Source organism: Typha angustifolia, chromosome 9 (assembly GCF_048772165.1).
Source record: "Typha angustifolia cultivar Huaian chromosome 9, ASM4877216v1, whole genome shotgun sequence".
Lineage (NCBI taxonomy): Eukaryota > Viridiplantae > Streptophyta > Magnoliopsida > Poales > Typhaceae > Typha > Typha angustifolia.
Window position 1 is genome coordinate 1122870 of NC_133247.1, and position 26624 is coordinate 1149493.

The 26624-nt window shown below is 37.4% G+C and overlaps 6 protein-coding genes and 1 pseudogene across 8 annotated transcripts; 4 read left to right on the forward strand and 3 right to left on the reverse strand.

Moving 5' to 3' along the window:
• Positions 1-861: 861 nt before the first annotated feature.
• On the reverse strand, positions 862-2057 carry LOC140767537 (ethylene-responsive transcription factor 1A-like). The gene has a single exon (XM_073107490.1). The coding sequence runs from the start codon at positions 1956-1958 to the stop codon at positions 1188-1190; it is 771 nt and encodes a 256-aa protein (XP_072963591.1). The 5' UTR covers positions 1959-2057; the 3' UTR covers positions 862-1187.
• Positions 2058-7710: 5653 nt separating this feature from the next.
• Positions 7711-8749, forward strand: LOC140767122 (ethylene-responsive transcription factor ERF105-like). The gene has a single exon (XM_073106914.1). It carries the CDS (start codon positions 7779-7781, stop codon positions 8484-8486), a length of 708 nt encoding a protein of 235 aa, XP_072963015.1. The 5' UTR covers positions 7711-7778; the 3' UTR covers positions 8487-8749.
• Positions 8750-11937: 3188 nt separating this feature from the next.
• Positions 11938-13940, forward strand: LOC140766667 (pentatricopeptide repeat-containing protein At2g44880). Its single transcript, XM_073106187.1, has one exon. It carries the CDS (start codon positions 11951-11953, stop codon positions 13769-13771), a length of 1821 nt encoding a protein of 606 aa, XP_072962288.1. The 5' UTR covers positions 11938-11950; the 3' UTR covers positions 13772-13940.
• Positions 13941-14084: 144 nt separating this feature from the next.
• LOC140766671 (protein Brevis radix-like 1) lies at positions 14085-15754 on the reverse strand (annotated as a pseudogene).
• Positions 15755-15852: 98 nt separating this feature from the next.
• LOC140766670 (deSI-like protein At4g17486) lies at positions 15853-18275 on the forward strand. 2 transcript variants are annotated; one of them, XM_073106192.1, is made up of 4 exons: positions 15853-16291; positions 16787-17074; positions 17150-17236; positions 17808-18275. In XM_073106192.1, exons 1-4 carry the CDS (start codon positions 16111-16113, stop codon positions 17945-17947), a joined length of 696 nt encoding a protein of 231 aa, XP_072962293.1. In that variant the 5' UTR covers positions 15853-16110; the 3' UTR covers positions 17948-18275. The 2 variants fall into 2 exon arrangements, with proteins under 2 accessions (XP_072962293.1, XP_072962294.1); XM_073106193.1 differs by having other exon boundaries at positions 17156-17236.
• Positions 18276-18870: 595 nt separating this feature from the next.
• On the forward strand, positions 18871-22392 carry LOC140766669 (uncharacterized). 2 transcript variants are annotated; one of them, XM_073106190.1, is made up of 12 exons: positions 18871-19041; positions 19128-19212; positions 19483-19534; positions 19610-19630; positions 19706-19759; positions 19941-19991; positions 20141-20203; positions 20778-20843; positions 21024-21062; positions 21459-21581; positions 21730-21822; positions 21933-22391. In XM_073106190.1, exons 1-12 carry the CDS (start codon positions 18945-18947, stop codon positions 22122-22124), a joined length of 936 nt encoding a protein of 311 aa, XP_072962291.1. In that variant the 5' UTR covers positions 18871-18944; the 3' UTR covers positions 22125-22391. The 2 variants fall into 2 exon arrangements, with proteins under 2 accessions (XP_072962291.1, XP_072962292.1); XM_073106191.1 differs by lacking the exon at positions 19610-19630 and having other exon boundaries at positions 21933-22392.
• A 213-nt stretch (positions 22393-22605) lies between these two features.
• Positions 22606-26624, reverse strand: LOC140766668 (lipid droplet phospholipase 1-like). The gene is made up of 10 exons (XM_073106189.1): positions 26377-26624; positions 25241-25308; positions 25023-25093; positions 24630-24872; positions 24301-24464; positions 24142-24197; positions 23945-23997; positions 23704-23824; positions 23068-23165; positions 22606-22913 (listed from the first exon to the last, which is right to left on the reverse strand). The coding sequence occupies exons 1-10, from the start codon at positions 26502-26504 to the stop codon at positions 22842-22844; spliced, it is 1074 nt and encodes a 357-aa protein (XP_072962290.1). The 5' UTR covers positions 26505-26624; the 3' UTR covers positions 22606-22841.

The window sequence follows — 26624 nt, forward strand, 5'->3', positions numbered from 1 at the left end:
CAAATCCAAGGAAAACACCAATCTGGGCCCGTTTGGTTTTCGACCAAATCCAGCATTCGTATTGGGCTGGGTCGATGGTCGAACACTTAGTGGGCATTCTTCTTTGATGCGTACCAGATGTTTGTTGTTTTGCTTCATCCTGCCATTTCATTACGTTACTAAAGCCGAAGTTTCGCAGAGCCTACTACTAATGCTTGGGGATTGGATGCCTTAATTCCAAGTTCCAATACGTCACAACTAGTGATGGAAAGAGATGTGGAGCTAGATGATAAGAAGTGATAAATCACAAAGAGAAGGTCCCCTACTTCTACTCGAATGAGATAAGCAAATAGACTTTGAATTCTTTGATGCTGAGATGACCAAAGTTGTGGTTTTCTTGTGGTGGAATTATTTTTATCGAAAAAGATGAGGTATATTAAATGTATGGTTAGAACTGTATCTCGCCCTTTATGACTACATACATCTCTCCATCCTAGATTGAGATAGAATCTTTTCAACCTTCACGAGGACTCTTGCAACTGGGTTTCTTCCCTCTCTCTCTCTCTCTCTCGTGCTCACGGCCTAAATAGGTCTCCTTGTTCACTTCAGCTCGGACTATTTCCATAGTCATGGATGAGTATTTAAGATCCATCAATGTCTTGCGACATCGTTGCTTATCAAACTCGTTATAGTTAGCTTGTCTCGGTCTAAATGCTATTGAAAGTATCAAAGTATCTCGGAGTAATACAACTATATTATAGTCGATTTGGGTGGCAACTATAATATCTTAAAATATGTAGTGACGATTATAATAATTTTTAAGAAAATTTTATTACACCGTTGTTGACGGGGAATAATTTGTTAGGAGTAGAAATCTAGATATTTTAGAAAGAGAACATTTATTAAAGAATAAAGGAAAATTGTGTACAGATATTTATAATTCTAGGAACACATTCTTTAGCTTTACTCACACAAAATTCTTGAACAAATTTAAATAAATAAATATAAAATAATAGGAGCAGTAGAAAGACCTTCTAGTGGATTTTTTTTTTTTTTTTTTCGTTTTGCCACCTGGACTTTCCAAATTTACTTCCCAAAGAGATGTCAAAAGGCACTTTTTTTTTTGAAACCACTGCAACTTCTTGCAATTTGGTCCTCGTCAGTCATCGTGTCCTCTTTGGCTCTTTTGCCTTTCCCGATTCCACTTCTTAACTAACCAAAAGCTGACCGGCACGTGGCATCGCCCCGACCGAGAAGACCTCCGTCCTGTTCCCGTAGCCCAATCCAGTCTGCGTCTGAGCCGGAGACGAACCCATCGCCATCGCCGCCGCCGCCGCCTCCCCTCTCTTCCTCCTCTTCGGAGACGAGGAGGACGAAGAGGAGGAGGACGAGGAGGAGGCCGAGGGTTCCGGCGAGGATCGCTTCGATCCCGGCGGGGGCGGCGCCGGGGACGGAGAGGCGTCGTCGGAGCAGATACGGAGCGGGAAATTCAGGAGCGCACGTGAGCCGCGCATGCGGAAGGCGGCGCGGTCGTAGGCGAGGGCGGCGTCCTCCGCCGTCTCGAACGTCCCGAGCCAAACCCTGGCCCCGTTCCTTGCCGGATCCCTGATTTCCGCTGCAAACTTCCCCCACGGCCGCTGCCTCACACCCCGGTAGTGCTTCCCCTTCGGCGGCGCCGGCGCCGGAGGCGGTGGGCTCTCCGGCACGGGATCCGGCTTGGGGGCGGTCTCGGGGAGCCAGCCGTGGTGGAAGGCGTCGCGGAGGGCACCGTAGATGACCATGTCATCGGAGTCGTCGAGGCGGAAGGGGAGGTCGGCCCACTGGTCGGCTACGAGGCTCCCGAAGCTGGAGCTCCGGCAGTAGACGGGAAGATGCCTCTGCGGTAAGGTTACCGCCGCGGCAGAGGACGGGACCACCGCCTCGGGCTCGTCGAGGAGGTGTCGGCGGATGGAATCGAGGAGAGCGAGGTCGGAGTTCATGTTTATGGTCACTGCAGCGGTGAGGATAAGGTAAGCGACTGCTGCTTCTCTCTTACTTAATTAGCTCGTGTGGGATTTTGGGGGAGGTGTGGAAGCGAAGAGGGAGGAGAAGGGTTTATATAAGAAGGGTAGCAGAAGAGGGCACACGTGCTTCCGTGAAACTTCCTCCACTTCTAGCACGTGTGACAATTCCCCATTTCTTGGCTTTTTTTACGAATATATTATTTCTATTATCATCCTAGAGTGACGTAAAATACTTCTTAGATTTCACAATTATTTAATAGCTTGCTGATGAGATAATATCACCAATAGAGATTAATAGAGATTGCGGTGGGACAGGGCCCGGGATGGAGAGCCGTTGGTTTCTTTCCCGGTTTCGAAGAAGCATCTGGACGAATAATTCCCACGTAAGTCCCTCAATAACTTTTATTTACATTTTAGCACCCGCTCTCTCTCTCTCTCTCTCTCTCTCTATCTATATGTATGTATCTATGTAATTGGAAAAGAGAGGTGTATATGTAACTAAGTAAAAATTCACAAAGCTAATATACAACTTAGTGGTATAAGATGTGGTCCCAGTAGAGACGACAGTTGGGCCAAAGAAGATGCTTGGCTGCTAAAGAGTTACAGGATACGAAGCTTATCTGAACGAGCTATGGATAGATGACAGCTATTATTTCTCGTTCCTTATCCCATGGAAAAAGATAGAATTTAATTCTCATACAAATATCATAGCTGATATCAAGAGTAAAAATATTATATATATACATATTATTTATTTGAGATTAAATTTGATTATAAAAAAATAAAAAATATATATATTTAATTACTGAACACAGGAAAAAAAAAAACAATGCCTAGGATATTCATAGAAGATATCCAACTTTTTACTTTGGGAATTATAACCACCGAGTATTTTCAATTATAGAGGTCGGTCGTCACCGCCAGTAAATAAAGGAAGTAAATCGACGCTCTGTACACATGGCATGGGTTTATTGGACGCGTGTCACACACTCCTCCTTTATGTCTAAATCCTTATCTGCATATTAGATTATGATACTTACACATGATAATATAAAGATTATGATACTAATATATATATATATCCAACTCCTCTCCATTATTCGTGGATCGTATTAAGAAAAATATTAATCAATTGCACGTGGCACTTTGATAGAATATTGGTGCTAATTTTAGATATTAAAAAATAATTAAACCCTTAAATTTAAATAATCACAATAAATATTATAATATTTTTTAAAAAAAAAAAACTCTAATATGGTAAAAGTATGAAAGAGACGAGTTCTGTTGGGTGTTGACTAGTCGTGCCATTATTTCAAAAGTTATTTTGTCTTCTTAAGAATTACTAGTGACAAGTTGGAAAAGTTTATATATCCTCTCCTTCGAGGTGTCTTCCTTCTTCTCCTCGACTCCTTTTTAATTCTAATCTTATATTTAAATTCTGGTGACGAAACAAAGATATAATTTAATCATTATAAAGTTAGTTCTTATTAGTTTAAATGATTTATATGTGGGTGAACTTATCTAGTTGACCAGTCAATGGGTAGCTTGCTTGTTGTCTCTGACTTGGAGACTTTCTAGAGACAATTCTCGATAGTAGAAAGGGAGGGTAGGGATGATATTCTTTATAGATGGACCCCTCGAGACTGCACGTGTGATAATGCCACCAAAATTAGACCTTCCAACATACCCTACCTCCTACCTCCTTCCAAGATGTTTCCATCTCGATACTCGAGGTTGTGAATTTTAAACATATATATATATATATATATGTATTTAAATCTTTGATCCATTTAATAAATAAAGGACAACGGAGGAGTGTATAACTAATAAGGAGTTTTTTGAGGGGTATAATTAGGGGTGAAAACGGGTCGGATTAACTCCGACCCGATCCGCTATCTGACCCGACTCGGTCGGATAAAAAATTTCTATCCGACTTGGATTCGGATTCGGATACGGATAGAATTTTTGAAAAAAATTCGGATACGGGTCGGATAAATTTTTCAGATTCGGATACGGATATCGGATATCCGTTTACCTGCATATTTTTTTAAATGATTTACAGTTTTTAGTTTGCTTATTTAAATAGTAAGTATTAATATTATTACTAATAATACATTATATATTATTTATAGAGATTAATTTCTCTAATTTTATATATTTGACATACAAAAAAATTATTTGTTGTAAAACTCTTAATAATTTTGTGTTAATTATATTTAAATAAAATATTTTAATTATTTTAATTTTAATTAATATCCGTTTAAGATCCGATTCTTTAAAATTATCCGTATCCATTTAGTTAGGATATGGTTTTAAATTTTACTATCCGTCCAATATCCGTATCCGAACTAAAAATACGGATCCGGATATGGGTTGAGTACTATCCGATCCGTTTTCACCCCTAGGTATAATGCGTATTTTCACCCCTAGGTATAATGCGTATTTTATTATAAACAGATGTGTATTTAATATGGAAACTAAACACGTTCAATTTGAAAAGTTCAATCTTACAATTATTAAAACCTAAGCTTTTTTTTAAAATATATATTATGCAAATAAAATGAATGATACTGTTCTTTATTAAAAAAAAATAGTGGCTCATATTAACAAGAGCAAAAGATTATTAATTAATTAATTTGTATTATTAGTCATAAACTTGTCATGAGATATGTGGGCATGGGCTGCAATATAACAATTAAATCGTGGAAAGATGATAATTAGTAGCTGGGGATTTAATAACGTGACATAGAAACAAGGTTGTTATAACTTTGTCAAGGACTTGAGCATAAAATCCTCTGATAGCTCCAAGATGAATTTTTTTTTCTCTTTCTTGTGTGGACCGGGTTTTGCTGTAGCGTAGTGGAATTTTTGAGCATACAAACATTGCATTTGGTTCACATCACACCAGTGAATAAGAAAGAAACCAAACCAGTAAAGTTAAGGACTTTTATTATGGCGAAGGAAGTTATAGATTCGACTCCAACACTAAATAATATTATAAAGAAAATTATCTGATAATTTGATGTCTTGGTGATTTGGCTTAACGAGTCAACTCAGCTCGATAGCGCGACGACTTTAAACAGGTATCAATAAGTTTGGTTTAAAACAATTGTTCGGCGATGCGTACGGTTTAAAGCCTAAACTAGACAAGTTCTTATTCACATATCTATATTTTGAGGGACTAATTAAATTTAGAGCCTCACATTTTTAACTTTTATTTTCAGAAACCACCCTAAAAAAAAAATTATGAGATTCAACAAGTAAATACTAGTAAGTGATAAGTTCCAATTTAAATATGATCTAAACAAACAAGTGGGGATGGGGGTGTGGGGTTTATGTACTTGTTTGGAAGATTCCATTATCATGGGATATCATATCAAATCTTATTCATCAATCCAAAAAGGTAGCCCTTTCTTTTAAAGAAGCAGGCAAAGGTGGCATTAGGTATCTAATCTCATGGTAAGATCCTAGTCAGATGCACATCAGGATAAGGACTAAGAACACATCACGCAGCACACCGCACACTGGACCACTAGGTCTACTCTACATACACATACATTATAGTGTTAATTAATTATATTTTCACTGGTGTGATTTGCCTCAATTTTAAAGTACTCTTCTATCTTAAACTTAAACTTGGGTCATTTTTAACACTTTTGTAATCTAGGCCATGGCATTAACATTTTATAAGAATAATTAAGTTTTTATTTTGCTTTTCTATAAAATTATCTTGGACACCCTTTGATTATTATGATATTTAGTTGTTATTTTAAAAAATATTTCTAAAATAAACAAGAGTTTTAAGTTTTTAGTAATATTAATGTTTGACTCTTGTATACATATGCCTTCTACTTAAAATATATACATAGAAACTAAGCTAAATCTCTCATCCTCTTCTCTTCTCCTTATAAATTCAAACATTTAGGTTACGGAAAATGGTACTAATATATCCAATAAACTATTATTTACTATTCCTCATTTTTTCTCCATAACATAAAGTTTTTTTTTTTTAATTCTTTAAGAAAAAAATGTAGCTCTAAAGCAGTTCAATTCTACATGCTTATGGTGTAGATTGTGCCCAAGTATATTTTAGGCCGTAACGGGCCTTAAATTGTTTCCAGGTCCAGCCCAATCAGACTTAATCTGGATTGGGTTCGTGTATAAACTGGGCCAAGCCGAGCCTAATAGAATAATTTAGGCTAAGTTTTCTTTAATCCTACCTCTCTTTCTGTTTCTATAACTTTTTATATAACGCCATACAGTTACTTGTAACTATTTATCCTAGTCCATAATTTATGGTACTTTACTGATTAAATTCTTGAAATATATATTCTAATCTAGATCCACACTAACTAAACCCTCTTTAAGCCTATCTCATCCTAATCTAACCCTCCAAATAGATTATAAAAAAAAAACTCTTCTTAGATTTAATCACAATTTAGGTGTTAAAGATTACCTACAATATTCTCCTATAATTGATAATGAATGAAAGTAGGTGTTGGGTTTCATATATATATATTCACTGTTGTATTGCTATTTCTCTTATAAATATATCACATATTATACTATTTAGGACGATAAAAATAAACTATAGACATCAAATAATACATCTATAAATATATATATATATATATATATATTTGGAAAATTTTATTGCCCATTCTGACCTCTGAAACTTTTAATTTGCTTTGATTTAAATTCATTATCCGGTCATCCATCACTATGGAAGCATCTCCATTAATTACTCCATACTCCATAGCGATGGAGAACCAAAACTCCTGACGTATATTCTAAGTCGAGAAACATCTCTCAAGTCAAATTCTTCAATCGAGGAAGGTAGTAGCCGTTAGCTCGCACGCATCAAACGAGAACACCTTCTCTCTTTCGTCTTTATTTAATTATATTATACGACATCCATTTTCTATTAATACCTAATGAAGGAAAAAACCTTATCTTAAATCAACTTACACGTATTTTTATCTTTGAAAATATAGAGAGGTAAAATAACTTTTATTCAAATAAGTAAATAAATTAAAAATCTATCGATTATAACTTAATAAAAAAATGATTTAACTCAAAATATAGGAGACATTGGATAATAAATATTTTATTCGCACGTGCAATTATTAGGGCTGCTTGAAGGGAGTCCCATCTAATTAATGTTTGAATAAGTTTGCTTTATTTAATGTTGTGGATATATTAATCCTATTCACATAAAACATATTTAGGATACTTAGCTGGTATTAATTATCAAAGTGGACGTATCTAACTAATTACGAAAGACCAAGGAAAGAGTATAGAGAGAGGGATTTTTTCGAATTTTTTATTCTTATTTTTCGGTTATGATATTAATTCACGTGACGACTCCATCATTATGTTGACTGGGATGCGTTGACGCCGGCATTTTGACCTCAAATTTGTCCTTTTGATTGGCATATTTTTTTAATTTTAATTTTTATACCTCATAACGATTAGTGGAAAATTTGTTTCAGGTCCCTCACCTGCTCCATGAATTCTTCTTCGTTAACTTTCCTTTTCAAGCGAATCATTTAGTCGTGGCCCACGCATTAAAGCTTCTGTTTTAGGCAATGTGATTTACGAAATAGACCCTGGGTAAAATAATAATAATAAAATTGAGCTCTCTTTTACGAAAAGGTCGCTTCTTCTTCCCATCATAGAAACTTCTCGGAAGGCTTCCTCTTCCTTCGCCTTTAAATCGTCCCCCTTCACTCATTTGCTCTCCACTTGCAATTCGAAATCCTTCTCTTCTTCCATTGCTTGTTTACGATCTATCTCATGGCGTTTCCCAGCGACGAAGTCTCCTTCCTCGACCTCATCCGCCACCACCTCCTCGGCGACCCCGCTGACCCGGTAGGCCCCGCTGTTCGGCCCGAAGGCAACCCCTCGCCGCCCTCCCGAGCCGATCGTCAGCCTTCGCTGACCGTTTCTGTCCCGCCGGGAGCTGGCGGGGGGTGCGAAGGGAGGGGGTACCGAGGGGTGCGGCAGAGGCCGTGGGGGAAGTTCGCTGCCGAGATCCGAGACCCGAACCGGAAGGGGTCTAGGGTTTGGCTCGGGACCTTCGACTCCGCCGTGGAGGCGGCGAAGGCGTACGACCGCGCCGCCTTCAAGATGCGCGGATCCAAGGCGATCCTTAACTTCCCCAACGAGATCGGATCTTGCTCAGACGAATGGATCCCTCCGCCGCCGCCGCAGATTACGGCACCGGCCGTGGCGGCTTCGGGGAAGAGGAAGAGGAAAGCGCCGGAGCCGGCGGCTTCTTCCCCGCCGGAGGCGGAGGACGAGGTGGTGGAGGTCAAGGCGATGAAGAAGGAGAGGCCGGTGGGGATAGAGAACCTGGATTGGATTGCACCCTTGACGCCGTCAAATTTCCCAGCGTGTTGGGATTGGGAGCGATCGGATTCGAAGGGTATCTTCGGCTTGCCGCCATTATCGCCGTTATCTCCCCATCCGCCGTTTGGGTTTTCGCAGCTAACAGTTATCTGAGAGGCAACCAATTAGATCATTAGACGGAATTGTCAGCATCATCGGCCGTAGGATGGAAAAGTCTACCATAATGGACGGCCGTGATATATGTAGGGACCTACCTGCATTAGAGAGAGAAAATTAAATAAATCACAAAAAATGTTTTGTAAAATAACCAGGACGTAGTTGCACGTAATTTTAATTTTATGTAAGATTATTTGGTTCATGGATTCATGCAGAATGAAAAATATATATATATATATATAAAATCGTTTGGCTTATCACTTGGCAAATTAGTGGAGAATGGTGGTAATATAATTATATACAATTAAGCCACATTATGTGTCCATATGTTTCATTATTTCACTCTATAATTTAAGAGAAGTGAAAACATAATAATGTCTTAATTAAAAAGCCCTGCCTCTCCTCTCCTGGTACGTGAACTTAAACACACTCAGTAAAACATTAGCTATTTTAATTATTTGAGTATTATTCAATTAACTATATATATATATATATATATATTGATTTTTAATTGCTTGGTAGATTATTTCTAAGTAAATATTTCAAAAACTATAATTTTGATAGCTTGCTTATTTTGAACATTTTTATATTTGTTACACAGAACAAAATATATATTACGGTTAATTATAATCCAATAAATTATTATCTATCTTCATACTGGATTTTTACTCTATTTTTTTTAAACACTTTGACCTCTTCTAAATTTTAGGCGGAGATTCGTTTCGTGCATGATGAATGTTCTTTTTCATGGATCATGACTTCCTTAAATACATTTTACAACTAAACACTTACTCATATATATTTCAGTCAAATTTTGTATAAGATAAATTACATAATAAATTATACACAAAATATTATCACAGATAAAATTACGCACATTTTCTAAATAAATTTTACATTATAATTAACATACTTATTTACAATTAGTAACCAGACATATAAAGTCTTATATAAACCTATTTAAAATAATCATTATATTTTATAACTAAATAATAGAATATAAATATTTATATATGTATCTAATTTATATATTTTTTAAAGACGTGCTTAAAATTATTTAATGCACGAATCAAACGAGAGCTTAAAATAAACTATATAACCGCAGTGTGACATTTTTTAATAGAAAATTATAATTGATAATTAACTCAAGTGAAGCCACTAAAGCAACTGGGTCAGAGTCAGGAGTCACTGAGTCATGGTCAAGAGTCATCACTCGACGTATATATCCAACTGTAATCATGCTGCTAATCCAAAAGAATCTCTCTCTCTCTCTTTCATCCTCATAATAATAATAATGGTAATAATAATAAGACTATTATTATTATTATAACTATTAATCTTACTCCTACTCCGGCAGTGTCCATTTAGTCGAATCTGTTACTTTCATTTGGAAACCGTCAGCTAAGTTAGAAAATTAACCCAATGGCCCATAGAATCTCGTTACTACTTCTCCAATCATGAACACTAATTGCCACTGATCTAATTAGACTAAGCTTAGACTTTATATATATATATATATATATACCTAATATGATCATGCTTATTCCAGTCATATATATTGAAGAAAACCATCCTAAGTGCTTACCGTTGATCAATTTGCCTCGTAACTCATCGAGCATTTTAAAAGCAATATTAGTGGATTATTATCAAATGATTTCTTATGCATTTTTATAATAAATTATGAGTCGATATCTCTCTATAATTTTTATTAAACGTATCTAAAATAATATCGATCAGATTAAACCATTGGAACGACTTGCAAATGTTTCATACGAAGTCTTATGTTGATGGAAATATATATAGTGAGAAAGAGAACGAAAGAGTATGAAACGGCCGCAATGTTTGGCTATGACTGAGTCCAAGACTTCAAAACAGAGAATAAGTTATTTGGAAGTCAATTCTATTATTGTGGTCATATAACAAATACAATTAGTTTCCTCTTAGTTAATTAAGACATGTATAAGGGAAAGGCTTAGATAATAAATTAGATGATTCCTTTTTAGTGGATATATTATAATATAATTATCTCTTTTTGTTGTTTATATAATGTAATTTTTATATATTAAACCAGGCTTATCAAAGGGCATTTTGGTATATTAATTTCCCATCAAAATTAATATTTATTTTTATTTTTCTCCCATCATATTAAAGATAATATACCTAAATTCGAGCCAGCTAGTCAAGTTTATTTTTATATTATTAATTAAGTAATATATAAATTTATCATCATATTACCTTAATATCACATCATGATCCAAAGACTTCAATTACAATTCAAAGCATTTTCCTAACCACACAGCGTCGCTTTCGTTAATTAGTTACTAGGAAACTTCGTTGCATAACCACTAAACCATATTAAGAGGGAAAAAAACCTCAATCAATTTTAATTAATAAAAATTAGGGGGCAGGGGGGTGTTAATTAGTTGATTATTATTTTTAATTATAAAAAAAGGTAATATGGTTATTTTATAATAGAAATTTAATAAAGTAGTAACCAGCTTCAATAAGTCAATAGTAGAGAAAAAATGTCACATTAATTTTAGAACCAATACAGTCTAATTTAGATGACTGGCCAATTCAATGTTTCCTTCTTTCATTTTAGTCCCTCAAGTCCACCAAATTTATGAGCCAACGACGACGTGCATACAGCACGCGTGCAAGCTTCAAAGTCTTTGTTTCTTTTACTTTGAACAAGGATAAGAATAATAAATAAGAAGCATAACTTATTTGACATTGGATAAAACTTCTTCAACTTAGAAGATATCCAGCTCGGCATAGTGCGGCACTATTAGCTACTTATTAGGACTTTGTCAATTAAATCACACACACACATATATATATATATATATATATATATATATATATATATATATATATATATATATATATATATATGTAATTAAATGCTAATGATTAGCTTAGGACCACCAGATAAGAGAAGACCTTATTTTTGATGCAGAATAATTTATTAGATAAAGTTAATATAAGAAAAGAGAATAATTATAAGGGTATTATTTTCAGGTGAGCATGACGCAGCCTTGTTATTGCTCCAGGGTGTAAATAAGCCGAGCCTAAGATATGCTCGGCTTGAGCTTAAGATGAGCTCAATAATGTCAGCTCGGCTTAGCTCAACTTGATAAACTATTTGATATATTTAAAGATTCTTTATATGGTATGTTAGGATTCGAACTATTTGATATAATCTTAATCAGCTGTGCTATGTATAATCCGAGTTGTTTTCGAGCGAACAGCTGACGAGTTTTTTTGACAGCCCTACTCATTAAGTAGAACCAAAATTAGTTTTACGAAAATGCTGTTCCATGTTCTTATTAAGAGTGGATATATTTTAGAGAGGGTAAATTTGGAAAATGATAAAGATTACAAATTTGAGAGGGTAGGGAAATAGGAATTTATATGTTTTGTAGGAAATTCCTACACACTAGATTGCAGGAAATCTACCCATGCCCTTAAACCTCTGGACCCAAGAGGAAAACCTCTGCTTCTCCCTCCTCCATCGCGTCTCCCACCTCTCCTCTCTCCTCCAAATCCACGCCTTTCTCCTCCGCCATGGCGGTTTCCTCTACTCCAACCTCCCTTTCCTCACTCGATTCATCTCCTCTCTCTCCTCTCTCTCCTCTCTCTCCTCCTCCGCTTCTATCCGCTATGCCCACCAACTGTTCGACCAAAGAACCGCCCAGGACTCTGCTCTCTGCAACGCGATGCTCCGCGCCTTAGTCCACAACCGCCTCTTCCGAGAGTCCATAGCGCTCTACCGCGGCCTGCGGCGCGATCCCAGCCGTCCATTTTCGCCCGATGGCTACACCTTTCCTTTGCTCCTCAAATCCGCTGCGCTCAGCTTGGAGGGGCGGGAGGAAGGCAAACAGTTACATACCCATGTAATCAAAATGGGTTTTTTCTGGAATGTCTTCGCTTCGACTGGGTTGGTCGACATGTATGCAAAAGCCGGTGAGATGAAATTGGCGAGGAAGGTGTTTGATGGAATGAGTCAGAGGAGTTTGGCATCTTGGACGTCGATGACGATTGGTTATGCTAGGTGTGGTGATGCGAATTCTGCCATGGAGCTGTTTGGTTTGATGCCTGAGAAGGATACGGCTGCGTTTAATGCTATGATCGACGTCCTCACGAAGTTGGGTGATGTGGGTTCGGCTCGGCAGTTGTTTGACGAGATGCTGGAGAGGAATGTGGTGTCTTGGACTAGTCTGATATGTGGGTATTGCAAGGCTGGCGACATGGAGACCGCAAGAAAATTGTTTGACGCGATGCCAGGGAGAAATCTATATTCTTGGAATGTGATGATTGGTGGTTATTGCCAGAACAGGCAGTCCCAGCAGGCATTAGAACTTTTCAGAGAGTTGCAATCCAATTCGTGTCCATTTGAGCTAGACGAAGTGACGCTTGTGAGCGTGATCCCTGCTATCTCAGATAGTGGTGCAATCGATCTTGGTCGGTGGATACATAACTGTGCCAGGAGGAAGCGGTTGGATCAGCGGACGAATGTTGCCACTGCATTAGTTGACATGTATGCCAAATGCGGGGATGTTTGTGAGGCAAAGCGAGTTTTTGACCGAATGCCATGCAAGGAGATTGCTTCTTGGAACGCTATGATCAATGGGTTTGCCGTGAATGGCCATGCCAAGGAGGCACTGGATGTGTTTGAGGAAATGCAGAGGAATAGAATCTCCCCAAATGCTGTAACAATGATTGGAGTCTTGTCGGCTTGCAGCCATGCGGGACTAGTGGATGAAGGAAAATGGTGGTTTAGGGTGATGGAACTATTGAAAATTGATAGAAAAATAGAGCACTACGGATGCATGGTGGACCTTCTTGGACGAAGTGGGCATTTGGATGAAGCAGAGCAGTTGATTGAGGAAATGCCCTTCAGTGCTAATGGGATAGTTTTGAGTTCTCTGCTATTTTCCTGTGGATGCCATGGGGATGTCAGTAGAGCTGAGAGAGTGATGAGGAGGGCAGATGAGATTGAGCCTGGGAATGTGAGGAACTATGTGATAATGAGGAACCTTCTTGCTGCGAAGAAGAGGTGGCAAGATGTGGATAAGTACAAGGAAGTGATGAGGAAACTTGGGGGCAAAAGGGAAGCTGGCTGCAGTGTCGTCGAAATTGGAAACAGGGTCTGGGAATTCGTATCAGGGGACAAAGCTCACCCTGATTGGAAGGATATATATAGTCTACTTTGCTGCCTTCAGCTACAAATGAAGGGCCAAAAAGAAGAGGAATTGGAAAACCAGTTGATGAATTGGTAGAAAGCTCAATTTTCCAATCTGAAACTATCACTTTTGATAGGATTACTTTGCTGAGGGAAAGCTGGCAATATATTGGTACTGAGAGCTCAATCAGTTACACTCGCAGAAGACCTGGAGTATGGGAATTGGTGGAATTTTCTCTTCGAGCTTCTCACCAAAAGTCATGCAGGTGCGAGTTATACTTCCAGATATGCAAGTTTACTGGATGATGTGAAAAGTAAGAATTTTTTTCTTTTTTGCAACATTATTTTGTATGAACAAAACCGAATTTCCCTGTTAACCATATTTATCAGATCGTCTAATTACATCGTGAAATGCACACTTTTGGTATATCATGTATTATATAATTCAATGCAACAGAATTAAATCAGGAAAATCCAGTAGCTAGAATGTTAATAGGTTTGAAGTATTGTAAACCCTTCAGAAGATTTATGTTTCATGAAGACAACAATGAAGAAGTTTAGAATAACAACTTCTCAGACCATTACAAGACTGAATCAAACTAGTTTGAGCCTATGAATATAGCTTCTGTAACCTTGTCTTGTTCTCTTCCCACCACACCCTTGCCTTCACCTCACCAAACCTCTCCCTGCTGCATAATTGGTGGCAAATTTTTTTTTTTAGAACATAAACACAAATAGGCAACACACTACTCTTACAAAGAATAGCAGCCTAATTCATCCTAAACATTGAAACTCACCTAAGTTCCACTCGCAATAACTCCTTCGAGCCATTTGGCGTTGAACGTACCGTGATGAATACGCCTGGTTCATCTTCAATCACCCATTCGACCACCTTCCCTTGAATCACCTCTCTGTTAATCGTCGTCGGTCCTCCCTTTGAGGAGCTTGATGAATCACAAGAGTCATGGGAGGTCTCCGAAGCCTCACCTGGTTCATGAGCTTTGGCTGGAAGAGAGTGACACTGAAACAAGTAGAGAACAAGGACATACATAGCATGAAGGAACTAACAATCAGCCATTCTATGAGCATATATATATAATTTTCTACCTCATCCTCTGATTGATATGGGATTTTAGGAGATTGGCCTTGTGTAATGCTGTAGAGTTCAACAACCTTGTCATAGTTCTGAGTCCACCAACTCTGAGCTCCCCAAGAATCATACAACTCTTCTCTGCTTTAGAAAACAATAACTAGTTATTTGTTGTAGCACTTTAGAAACTAATGAAATATGTAAACAAAACAGTTTTGAGTACCTGAAACGAATCCTTTTTATGTAATTGCCTCCACTAGGCAAAGAAACCAAGGTAATAAGAACACCAGTTTCAGGCTCTGCCACCCATTCCTTCTCTTCTTTTGGGCATTGCCATTCTTTCTCTCCTTCTTCTTCTTCTTCTTCTTCTTCTTCTTTGACGTCAATCATGGTGACTTCTTTTGGGTACTTTCCCTTGCTTCCTTTTTGCATCATACCAACCTTGAAGGACATCACCTTAATCTACCACATAACATATAAGAAATGATAAGAATCGGAAACCATGGTTTCTAATATTAGCTATAGATTATATAAGATAATAATAATAATAATGCACTGGTTAATTACATGGTTGGTGATCTCCTTGATGAGCCCTTTCGTGCCTGGACAAGGAATGCATGTAAACATTTCTTTTTATCTCTCTTTCTTCTCAAATCTCTCACTGTGAAGAACAGTGAGAGGGAGGAAAACTGTGCTAAAACAAAGAGCTGTTTGAAGAGTTACTAGCCAACGACTAGTACAAGGATTTGTTCTAAGTTTATCAATGGAAAGAGCCATTTCATGCTAGAATATTGCATAATTAGAGGCTAAAATTTTGCATTTAGAGTGTTGGAAATTTTAAAAAGTTTCTATTTAAAGAGATCACCATTGCAAATTACAGGAGGTAATTTTAGTATTATTTTCTTGTATTATAAGTAACATTTATTAGTTAGTTAGTTAGTTATTTAGTTGCAAAAAATTTAATATATTTTTTTCCCAAGAAGAAGAATATTCTTGGAAGCCTTTCGACCAAGTGTAATTTTCTAATTTCGGGATTTAATTAAAATTCAGAAAAAGCTGTGGCGTTTCCCCCTCCTCCGCATGAGGGCGAAGCCCTCCTTTCGTCGCCACCAAAAGGGGAGGAGTAGAAGATCTAAAATATTAGTGGAATTGGAGTGATCCCATCCAAATCGAGTAAACCAAATCCAAAAAAAGACTCAGATTTCCCCTGTTCCTAGGATTCCTTGTTTATAACACTCGATATGGTCGATTCGCCGGTATCTTCTCGCACCGGAGCTCGATTCCCCCTCCCCGAGATGGGGAATTGACTCTGGGGTTGGGCACTGGGGAGTTTCTTGGGTCCAGGGATGGGCGATAACACGCGCGCGCTTCTCGGGGGGTCTTCCTCCACGAAGGAGCGCAGCAATGGCGGGAGCGACGGAGGAAGCAGCGAAAAGACGCATCTTTATCTCAATGTGTACGATCTCTCCCCGATCAACAACTACCTTTACTGGTTCGGCCTCGGAATATTCCATTCTGGGATCGAAGGTACGTAACATTAACTTTCCGATCTTTCTAATTCCTTTTGGTGGTTGGAATTAGGTTTCCGTTTTGACCCTTTCAATTTTTATTGAATTGCTATTTGAGAGACACGAGTTGGATAATTTTGCAGCTTATAATACTTGGAAGAATTATGCGGCTTCTTGATCTTGCTTGTTAGTAATGTTCTTTTCGGATTTATTTGAGGTTATTTTTCATGGTAGATTATTTTGTTAATTTTTTTCTTTTCTCGATTAACATTAGGAACTACTCCGTTGGAATAAATAGTTCTTGAGGGAATGCCAATTCTCACCCTGCTTATCAGATGATTTTTATCACATTTGTGACGAGAATTAGGGATCTATTTTTCTATGTTAAGAGGTTTCGGTATATATGTATCAGTACTTGTTAGCATTGTAGAGATGGAGAAAGTTACTTCTATTGCTTTATATACTCTTTTTACTTCGTTCATATCCACATCCTGATTCCTAATTCAACAAGTAGTACATGGCATGGAGTACGGATTTGGAGCCCATGAGTACCCAACAAGCGGCGTGTTTGAGGTGGAACCGAGAAGATGCCCTGGTTATATCTTCAGACGCTCCATGTGGCTGGGCACTACTGGAATGTCTCGTTCGGAGTTCCGCATATTTATCGAAAATCTCACGGGAAGTTACCATGGTGACACTTACCATTTGATTATCAAGAATTGCAACCATTTTACCAATGATGTTTGCAAGCGTCTGACTGGAAAATGTATTCCTGGATGGGTGAATCGGCTTGCCAAATTGGGTTAGTGTCTTAAGTAATTATCTTCTTGGGTTTCCGAAGAAAATTGGGCACTGAGATTACATAGGCTTCTGGAAGTTTCAGGTTCCTTCTGCAACTGTCTTCTGCCAGCAAGTATTCAAGTTACAGCAGTCGGACATTTACCCACTCATCTGGCAACTTCTGGTAAGTTGTATCTGTATTTTGATAATATAAGTTTTACAGTGTTTCACCCTAACCTGCAATGAGATTCAGATGGCTATTCCTCCATAATTAGATGCGAGTAACTTCAACTTGTCTGCTGGTCATGCTAATAATCAGTTTTCCCTTTCAGAGTATACTATGTTCCTTGTGATCATGTTCCATAACCTTGAGATATTGATCTGGGAGGGAAAATTTGTCATTTTCCGGACCTAAATATAACTGATCCAATCTTTGATACTCATGCAATATATATCATAGGTTTGAGGCATTGAGGTACTGTAGTTATTACTTTGCGCTTCAGATCACAAATAAGTATCTAATATGAACTTAGCCTTTGCTTTTCCTAGTTTTTTCCACATGTAAGATGCCTAGTTGTTAAGACCGTCTACCAATTAAACATTCTAACCTTTTTGAAGGCAAGTCTTTGAGCTCCTTAAAATAACAAATTTTGAAAAAATTTCTTTCTCGATAGTTTTGGTGTTCATACTAACTATTTTAAACAATTTATTAAGTCTGTTGTGATTGACTGTTTGAAAACAAAATCCTGCTGCAGATGATGGATCAGCTTCGGACACTTCAACTCTAACCGTTGAGGAAAGCGATGAAGAAGAGGCAGATCAACACTTGCTAGCAGCATCAAACAGTGACCTTTCACATTCGAGATCAATGCGACTCGCTAAAGATATGATGTGAAGAATCACATTCGAGATCAATGCCAATCAATATCTGCTCCTCAAAAATTTGCCTAAGCCATAACAGTTTGTAGAAGAATTGATGCTCTCATTTTTTAGCTGCCTTCTTGCTAGCTTTTCTTTGGTCAGCCGCAGCTTGTCTCGAAATAAGACTTCCCCTGAGGATTCTTAATATTAAATTCTCATGAAAGATCTTCCTTTCTCCCCTTTGAAATGTTGTTATAAACTGCAAATATTCTTCTTATGAAAGAAGGTCAAGCTTTAATGAGTGGCAAGGTAGACAAATATCATTCACCAGACTCTTTTTTAATGTTCAATGGTGGTTCCAACTGCTTGGTCTATAATTTTCAGTGAGCACATTAATGATCCTATAGATTTGAGCCGTTATCTATAAATTTCTCTGAGCACCGTAACACTGCATTCAATGATGAACAGTGCTATAGATATGCCCTCTATAATATATTCCATTGCTACTATCTTCTACGTATAAATGATTTATTAAAGAATCCGGATAATACTCACCTCCTTCTGGGCTACTGCAAGAACAAGTCAATCAATGCGTTATCCCAGCGAAACCTTGTGCTGGAATTGGTACTAATAACGTGCTCACTTGTTAAACGTTTACATTACTTTAACATTATTAAACTTTACATTTTATAACTCTTAAGATTTATTATGTAAAGAAATTGTAATCTTTTTGGAATAATATTAGCTTACCAGAAACGGAAGAGTTGGTTAACTAACGTTTCAATCTCTACAAGTTTAAACGAAAGAAAAAAAAAAAGAATAACGCGCGAAGTCACATCAAGCGCGTCATCGACAGTTATTAACTTCTTTGACTTTGGTCGTGACGGTGATTATTTTATGTCGCTCTCCATATCTATCTCTCTCCCCTCCTTGTTTTCACTCCTCGGATCACTTATTCTCTCTTCCTAAAGTCCGAAGTGTAAACACATTGGAGATTTTTGGAAGACCCAAGAGGAAAAGAAGGGCGAGGAATGGCTGGTTTGCTGCTAAAGATCGTAGCGCTCGTCGTTCTTGTCTCCGCCTCGGTCTTGCCTACGCTATCCTCCATTCCATTCATCGTCTTGCATGGTTTGCTCCACTCACTTGGATTCTTGGATTCCGTATGCGATTTTGTTGTGAAGGTAAGGTGTTTGATGGTTGGGTTCTTGCAATAGGGATTGCGGATGAGTGCTCCAGCGCGGGGGTTTCGCGGTTGACGGAGCTTTTGAGCAGCTGGTCTGGCTCGACAGGACACTGCTTGTGCGTTTCTTGATTACTCGTTCTTTCATATTCTAAATTTAGCCACTTTTTCTTGGAATTCATCTTTAAAGCCAGTTAGATGGCATCATATTAACAGCTTTCAACTCTGCTACTTTGACGGAAGATACAATGTTATTGCTGAGAATGCGAGATTCCTGTTTTATCTGTTACTGAAAGAGTTTACTTTGTGTGTGTTCTTGATGATTATCTAGATCTCTGTATAAAGTGAACCTTTTTTTCTTAACACAAACTAATTTTGTTTCACCTCAGAGAAGTTGGAGATGGAGTATGGGACTCTTGGCTCATGCCCCTTCAGGAACAGGTTGATTTCCAGTTCACATTGATATCTATTATACATAAGGTTGTCCTTATATTTTTCTTCTGTGCATCTTTGCAGGCTAATGTTGTTTGTGAGAAGGTGATTCAGTTGTCTCGGTAATGTGTGCAAATATTCTCTTCCTAAATTATGTCGTTTAATTTGTGTCATTGGCAGGTAAAAGAAATGGAAGATCTCAGCATGGGTTATAATTTAGTTGGTCTTTCTCAGGTACCTGTAATTACCTTCTTGCTTCACATCTTACAACTTAGTAACTAACATATGAAAGTTCTAAACGATGTTATTTTTTATTTGCTTTGATACTTTGATGATCTTCAATTACTCTCATTTGGTTACTATACATCCTATACTTGTTTGGAAGCATTAAATTTTTTGTGTCTGTTGTCTTTAGGGAAACTTGATTGGTCGAGCAGTAGTTGAGTTCTGTGATGGTGGGCCTCCTGTAAGACATTCTAATTATGCCAGACTCTCGTTTAAAGTTTAAACCACCAAGATCTTGGATCAGGGCAAAGAACTAGATATTGAGACATATGTTTTAACTAGTTACGATTAATTTTGTAATCTTACACAGCTATGTTTGGCTGTTATCAGGTGAAGAATTTCATCTCATTGGGTGGTCCTCATGCGGGTACTGCTTCTGTTCCATTATGTGGTGTGAGTATTCCAAACTGTTTTATGTCCTGTGAATCTTCTCTCTCTGTAAATCTCATTTTCTTCAATAGCAGATTAAAGTAGTATACAGAGAGTAAACGTATTAACTGCTGATGATAGTACCGTTAGGGACGTGGTGAAATTGAAGATTTATACTACAATGACAGACAGCATTGGATCCATCATCCATGTAAAGGAAGATGGAACATGGGCACTATTGTAAAGTCATGCATTGAGGGTGGATTCCTCTAGTTTCCATCTGATTTTTCATCTTCAAAAGCTAGTTATGTAACATGAATTATGTGGTCTCAGTTTAACGTTCTTGTTTCTCTCCTCAATTTTGTCTTTGCCTGTTCTTTGCTTGTTCTTCATCACAATCTTCAACTCTCAAACTATTAGAGAAATACAAACATGAGTTGTGGCGCAGGCATATTTTCATTAATATCTATCCTGGCAAACTTCATTTGTTTGATTGTTTCCATTTTATATTTCAGAATTGGCAATCAGATTTTTTAGATGAAGAGGTTTTTGTTTAAACGTACTTGTATATTCTAAGTCTATTCTTTGCAATCTGCAGTCAGGTGTCTTATGCAGTCATGTGGATGCCCTCATTAAATCGGAGATATACTCCAATTTCGTGCAGGTTTGTATGTGCAATCTTATATTTCAAGTGCTAGGACTGTCGCTCAGTTAAGATCTACTCATCTTAGTGCGGAATAACATTGTTCTCCATGGAATATTAAGATAATATATGTGTCATGCTTGTAGGAGTGTTAGCATAGTTTCGACTTATGAGGACTAACTTCAGACTGATGAATTACAGGACCACCTCGCCCCCAGTGGTTATCTGAAGATTCCAACTGTGAGCATTCTGTTTCTTTCTTTAATGCACTCTTGCTTATAAGTGGAACTTGTTATACAGGACTTGTTTATTCAATCATTCTTTCTCATGGCTATTCTCCTGAATTCCCCACTTGGAGAAACTTTTTTTTTTTTTTTTGGTCACTTTAACTTATAACTGGAACTTGTCGTATAGGATTTGCTTTACATACTTACACGTCATAATCATTATCCCAAATTCCTCCTTAGAGAAGTTCTGTCAGTAAAATGTTGTGTCAACCATTGACACCAACAATGAAATTATGCATGAGCGTCTGACTCATTATCCTAGCTATATATGTGCATTATCAAAGCAATACAGTGCATTATCAACTGTTACAGGATGATAAGCATAAACAGATATTTTGCTTTTGTCCAGGATGTCCATGACTATTTGGAAGGATGCAGATTTCTTCCAAAGCTTAATAATGAAATCGCAAGTGAAAGAAATTCTACTTACAAGGAAAGATTCACTAGCTTGCAGACTTTGGTTCTTATCATGGTTAGTTCAAGAAAGCTATCTGTTCCATTTTCCTCTGTTCATTTCTTACATTCTAAAGAAGAACGTTCTTTGCTAAGGCAAACTGGGATGGCATATTCCTCCTGACAATGAAACTAATGATTATGTTTATCTTTTCGCTGCCCAAAAGTTTGAGCATGATACAGTATTGATACCTCGTGAAACCTCTTGGTTTGGCTATTATCCTGACGGTGCCTTCGATCCACTTTTGCCTCCTAAACAGGTAAATTACTTCCTCTTTGAGCATTTTCCACGTTTCCTGTTTATATTCTATTCTTTTCCTTTGTTATCTTTCAGATTTCTCTTGTTACATAAAATGTTCTGTCCTTGCAGACACCTCTCTACACTGAAGATTGGATCGGCTTAAAAGTCCTAGATGATGCTGGGCGAGTAAAATTCATCAGTGTACAAGGAGAACATGTGAGGATATCAGACAATGATATGAAGAAGCATATTGTGCCCTACTTGGAGGACAGACCACCAGCAGGAAGATCTACTCGAAAATGTTCTAAATTACGGCAGTAGCTTTCATCAGCGTTCGACGAAATGTCACTTTACTCTCGCAGGAGAGATGAAACAACAAATATGTTGATTTATCATGAGTATCAAGATGTCAGTAGAAGATTAAAGAGGTTGCAGGGTGAATAGCATTTATTTGATGCGGAAACGAAGAGCCCTGTATTACATAAGTGTTCTCTATATTTTAAATTTTATTAATTCTTGTTGATACTCCATTATTGATGAATCTATCTAGTGTTAGGCCATGAAGTGTTGATGATTACGTAGAATTTATAAAATCTTCTTTTAACCAAATCATGGTGCATCATTCAGCAGGAAATAATTGTCCATGTAGTTGAATCATGGTGGCTGTATCACTATTGGGCTAAAATTTATTGACATTATGACAGCTAAAACAAATTATTTTAGTCCGACAAGGTTAAAACTCATTGAAAACAGGATTAAGTAAAGAAAGATGAAAGCCACTGAAGCATACATACCTGCCAGCTTTTTAATCAATATTAACTATTAATATATCATATATGAGCCTTCAGTTTGAGATTTACAGATGTTACAAATTACTTACAATTGCTTCATTGGCAAGCAAATAAATACAAGAATTTGAAGGAACAAAGGACTGGACAAAAGAATGCATCTACTAGTTCTGCTATGTGAAGAATCTCCTTGGATCTGCAACCATCTTTTGAATTGTTCTACGTAAGCTTTCAGCAGACCAGATGAATCTCAGGTCAGGAAGTGATCAATCATGTGATGTATAACATCCGCTCCATCTGAGTGGATCAAGAAGTCCTTTACCTGTCAAAAAAGAAAGAAAAAAAAAAGAATCCACTAAATTAACCACATACTGTGATTCTGATAAAATGGGAGAACTTGGTAAAAATATGAGACAAAAGGTACACGGAGATGTAAATCCACCAATAAAGGATGGATAGAGAGGAAGAGAAAGAACCTGTATTACACTGTGTGCATCGAACCTCTGTATACTGTTGTGAAAGCTAACATCCACTTTTTCCCAGGACAAACTTGAAAGGGCTGTTACCATCTTTTCTGCAGATTCAAAACAGTCAAATATGTCACTCTGAATTTTTAATTACTCTTTTATAGCTATTAGCATATGATGTAGACCTTGGCCACCATATCTTCTTTTCGACAAAGATAAAGCCTGTAGATTTTAAGAGAAATAAACAGAAGATAGATAATGTGATCGAGGGTTTTCTGGCACTTAATTTCATGAGATTCGGTAGATCACCTTAGGAGGCACAGTATCATGTGAAGCCCCTAAAAGTTTTCCACCTCTGCCAAGAGTCTAAGACTTGCTTTTGACTCAGGGAGACGTTGGAGTATTCTCACCTGGCTGGGCTATCTAAAGGATGAGATAGGCCAGCTTCTTAAATCTAAATAGGCCCTAACTAAACAAGGATTTTCTTTGGACACAATATATTTCCAGGCCCCTTACTAACTGGACTCAAAGCAACACTATCATTTTGATGTTGAGCAGCATGAAAACTACTACTGTGAACTGAAAAAGGACAGAGACAATCCAAATATATCTTGCAGCAAAATTTCAAATAATAAAAATACTTACCTTCTAATAATTGATAGTCCCAAGTAAAGCCTGCAAAGTCAGTGCATTTATCAACATTCTCTCCGTTTGACAGTTCTTCATATACGATATGAGGGTATTTTTCACTTAAAGAATCCTCCCGCTGAAAAAAGAGTGTTCTTAATTCAACATATGAAACTAAAGTGAATGCAAATGCTTCAAGTAACGGTTATCCAGATTGCCAAAGCAACAAAATATGATACAAACAAGTTATACAGACTACCTCAGGCAACTCAGAATTGCGCCTAATTGATGATGTCCTCCAGCCGACAATGTCTTTAAACAGATTAAGATGTGCTAAAAAAGAGCAACCTCAGAAATTCTACTTCCAGGGATTCTAATAGTATAAGAGTTGGACTGAAAAAGTACTCCAAAGAAGAAAAAAAGACAAAAAAGAAAGAGAGCAGAAACAAAGGATACGATCATGGACAACATTTGAGTACGCAACTCGGCGTCTGAATATTTGCAATGCAGACCTGCATCAATTAAAATTCAGAACATGATACTGTAAGTACCAAAAATATGCTCAAGATTCAATTGTATCTAAAATCCTGTGACTAGATGAAAATGGAGATATACATGAAATAGAGATCCCCCCAGTCCACCACCATACGCTGCAATAGTGGAGGCTTTCCATCATCCATATCAGTAAGAAAAAGATGTTTGCCAGTTCTTCTGAATATCAAGTGAATTACGCGAGAAGCAACCTTTTCAATTGCATTGATACCAAAAAGAAATGGAACCTGCATATTAGTGATTCCTTTAATTAATATTACGATGGAAGCATCTCCTTGTTTCCTCTTGACATTGTGAATACGGTGTGTTTGCAATAATAACGAATCAGTCATGAACAACATTGATACTCTTAAGAAAGTAAATTGTGCTATTGACAAATAAGATAGAAGCACCTGCTTGTTTCCCCTTGAACCAAGATGAGGCGTAGCGAGTGTGACAAAATTCATTGCTTCTAGACCGCATATTGAACCCCTTGAATTTTCGTCATATAAATAACTCTGACAGACTTCTTGGTCTTTCCTGCTAGGCAGTCTGTAGAGTCTCCCGATGGCATATCTAGCAACCAATCCTCCCACAGAATGTGCAACAAATGAAATTTTTTGAATTCCTGGCCTTCTGTTAATAGCCTCAACAACCTAAATTATGAACTTGTCAGTGAGTTAAGACAAACAAGGTAGAGAAATGTCAACATTCTGCAAAGAAATCATTCAAAAATTTGGATAACTTGCAGATTGTAAGACTGGAATGGCTAAGAAATACTACAGATATTTCTCAAAGACACTAACCTCTTCTGCCAACCTTTCACCCATAACATCGATGCCATCTAATGTAAGCATATAAGAGTTACAGTCACTGCCTACAAAAAGAAAAATGTACAATGAAAATCTGTCTTAAGGAACACACATTACCCAATTAACATACTAAAGCCGCAAATATAAAAGAAGAACAAGCCAAAAAAAACAGAAAAGAAATTTCAACATGAATTGATGAGGTAAAGACTCACAATGTACTACCACTTTATCTAGTAGAGATCTAACAAACTGCTCTGCAGTGAACTTCCAGTTTGCTGTGCTGCAAAGTATGAAAGACAGAAACTTGAAATTTTCTAAAAAAATGTAAAACAAAAAAAAGAAAGACAAGATATAGCAAATTAAATAAAAAGGCTAACCAAAACCTAAAAAGCCAGAAATGAAAAAGTTAGCACTGTAGCTGAGATTATATTTACTTACATGTGCTAATAAATTTTATAATAATTAGACGTATTTAAAAGGAAATAAACAAAGTAATTCCTCTTATACTCCATTCACGAGTACAAATTGCAAAGTCTAATAAGATGAAAGTAGACTTCCTCGATTACCAAAACAAAATTATGCTACAAGTGGTCTAAGTTGTGTAATGTCATCAATTGTATTGATAGAGAGCGTGTCGTGCTAATTATAGACTAGACACAGGTTAACTCTTTATGATATATAAGTTGGATCTATGAGCTAAAAAATAGATCACAAATTAATCGAACCATGAGGCTCAACAGGATTATAGCAGGCGCACACATGTGCTATTTTAATTTCTTCACAAACAAATTTGTACTTATAAGCGCTTGAATTTGTGATCTCTGGCCACATATGGGTGTGCACAACAAGCATTCAAATCCTGTCGCCTCCTTCCTCATGTGGGCATGCTTTATGCTCCTACCACTGCTTTGCGGTGGTGGTAGTTCAAAATGTCATTTCACAATAAAAAGTATGGCCAAAATTCATTGTTCTTTTCCTGCTCTTCGACCTTCAATTTCACAGTTTAAAGAACAGCAATCTTATTCTCGGACTTGAGATATCCTCCACACTAGAGATAATTTAACTATCCAAATATAAATTTTAAGAACAGAACAATAAAAAGAGAAGGAAAAGACGAGAACTTGGCTAAAGAATCCCGTCCTGGATTCACAACTATCACCACTAAAAGAAGAAGAAGGAAAAAAAAGAGATTGATTCTGCATTACATAAACCACCAAGTCAGGCAAGAAACGAAGAAACCCGAAATTGCATAACAATCCACCCAAATTGATCTCGAGATCATCAAATTCTTCCAAATTAATTAAAGCGCGTCCCAAACGAAATCACGATCGAGATTTTAAAGCATTACCTCCCGAGGATCCCATGAACCAACACCACGAGATGATCCGCCTCGGAAGCCATGTCGTCAGACGAACTCAATACATCCACCCCGCCTTGAACGGAATCCTCCACGCGAACCCTTCCAATCTCTCCCATTATTACTTCTTTAACCAAACCATTAGAGGAGAGGAGAGCGAGCGAGTAATAATTGCAATAAGGAGACGGGGAAGGAGGAAGGAAAGAGGTGTGGTGGTATTTATAGCATTCGAAGATACA

Coding starts and splice junctions, on each gene's coding strand:
- LOC140766670 (XM_073106192.1), top strand. CDS start 16,111: ATGGGCGATAACACGCGCGCGCTTCTCGGGGGGTCTTCCTCCACGAAG. Junction 17,075..17,149: donor GAATCGGCTTGCCAAATTGG/GTTAGTGTCTTA, acceptor GGCTTCTGGAAG/TTTCAGGTTCCTTCTGCAAC. Junction 17,237..17,807: donor CACTCATCTGGCAACTTCTG/GTAAGTTGTATC, acceptor ATCCTGCTGCAG/ATGATGGATCAGCTTCGGAC.
- LOC140767122 (XM_073106914.1), top strand. CDS start 7,779: ATGGCGTTTCCCAGCGACGAAGTCTCCTTCCTCGACCTCATCCGCCAC.
- LOC140766669 (XM_073106190.1), top strand. CDS start 18,945: ATGGCTGGTTTGCTGCTAAAGATCGTAGCGCTCGTCGTTCTTGTCTCC. Junction 19,760..19,940: donor ATTTAGTTGGTCTTTCTCAG/GTACCTGTAATT, acceptor TGTTGTCTTTAG/GGAAACTTGATTGGTCGAGC. Junction 20,204..20,777: donor CTTCTGTTCCATTATGTGGT/GTGAGTATTCCA, acceptor TGCAATCTGCAG/TCAGGTGTCTTATGCAGTCA.
- LOC140766668 (XM_073106189.1), bottom strand. CDS start 26,504: ATGGGAGAGATTGGAAGGGTTCGCGTGGAGGATTCCGTTCAAGGCGGG. Junction 25,094..25,240: donor AGATAAAGTGGTAGTACATT/GTGAGTCTTTAC, acceptor TTCTTTTTGTAG/GCAGTGACTGTAACTCTTAT. Junction 24,198..24,300: donor TGGGGGGATCTCTATTTCAT/GTATATCTCCAT, acceptor TAATTGATGCAG/GTCTGCATTGCAAATATTCA.
- LOC140767537 (XM_073107490.1), bottom strand. CDS start 1,958: ATGAACTCCGACCTCGCTCTCCTCGATTCCATCCGCCGACACCTCCTC.
- LOC140766667 (XM_073106187.1), top strand. CDS start 11,951: ATGCCCTTAAACCTCTGGACCCAAGAGGAAAACCTCTGCTTCTCCCTC.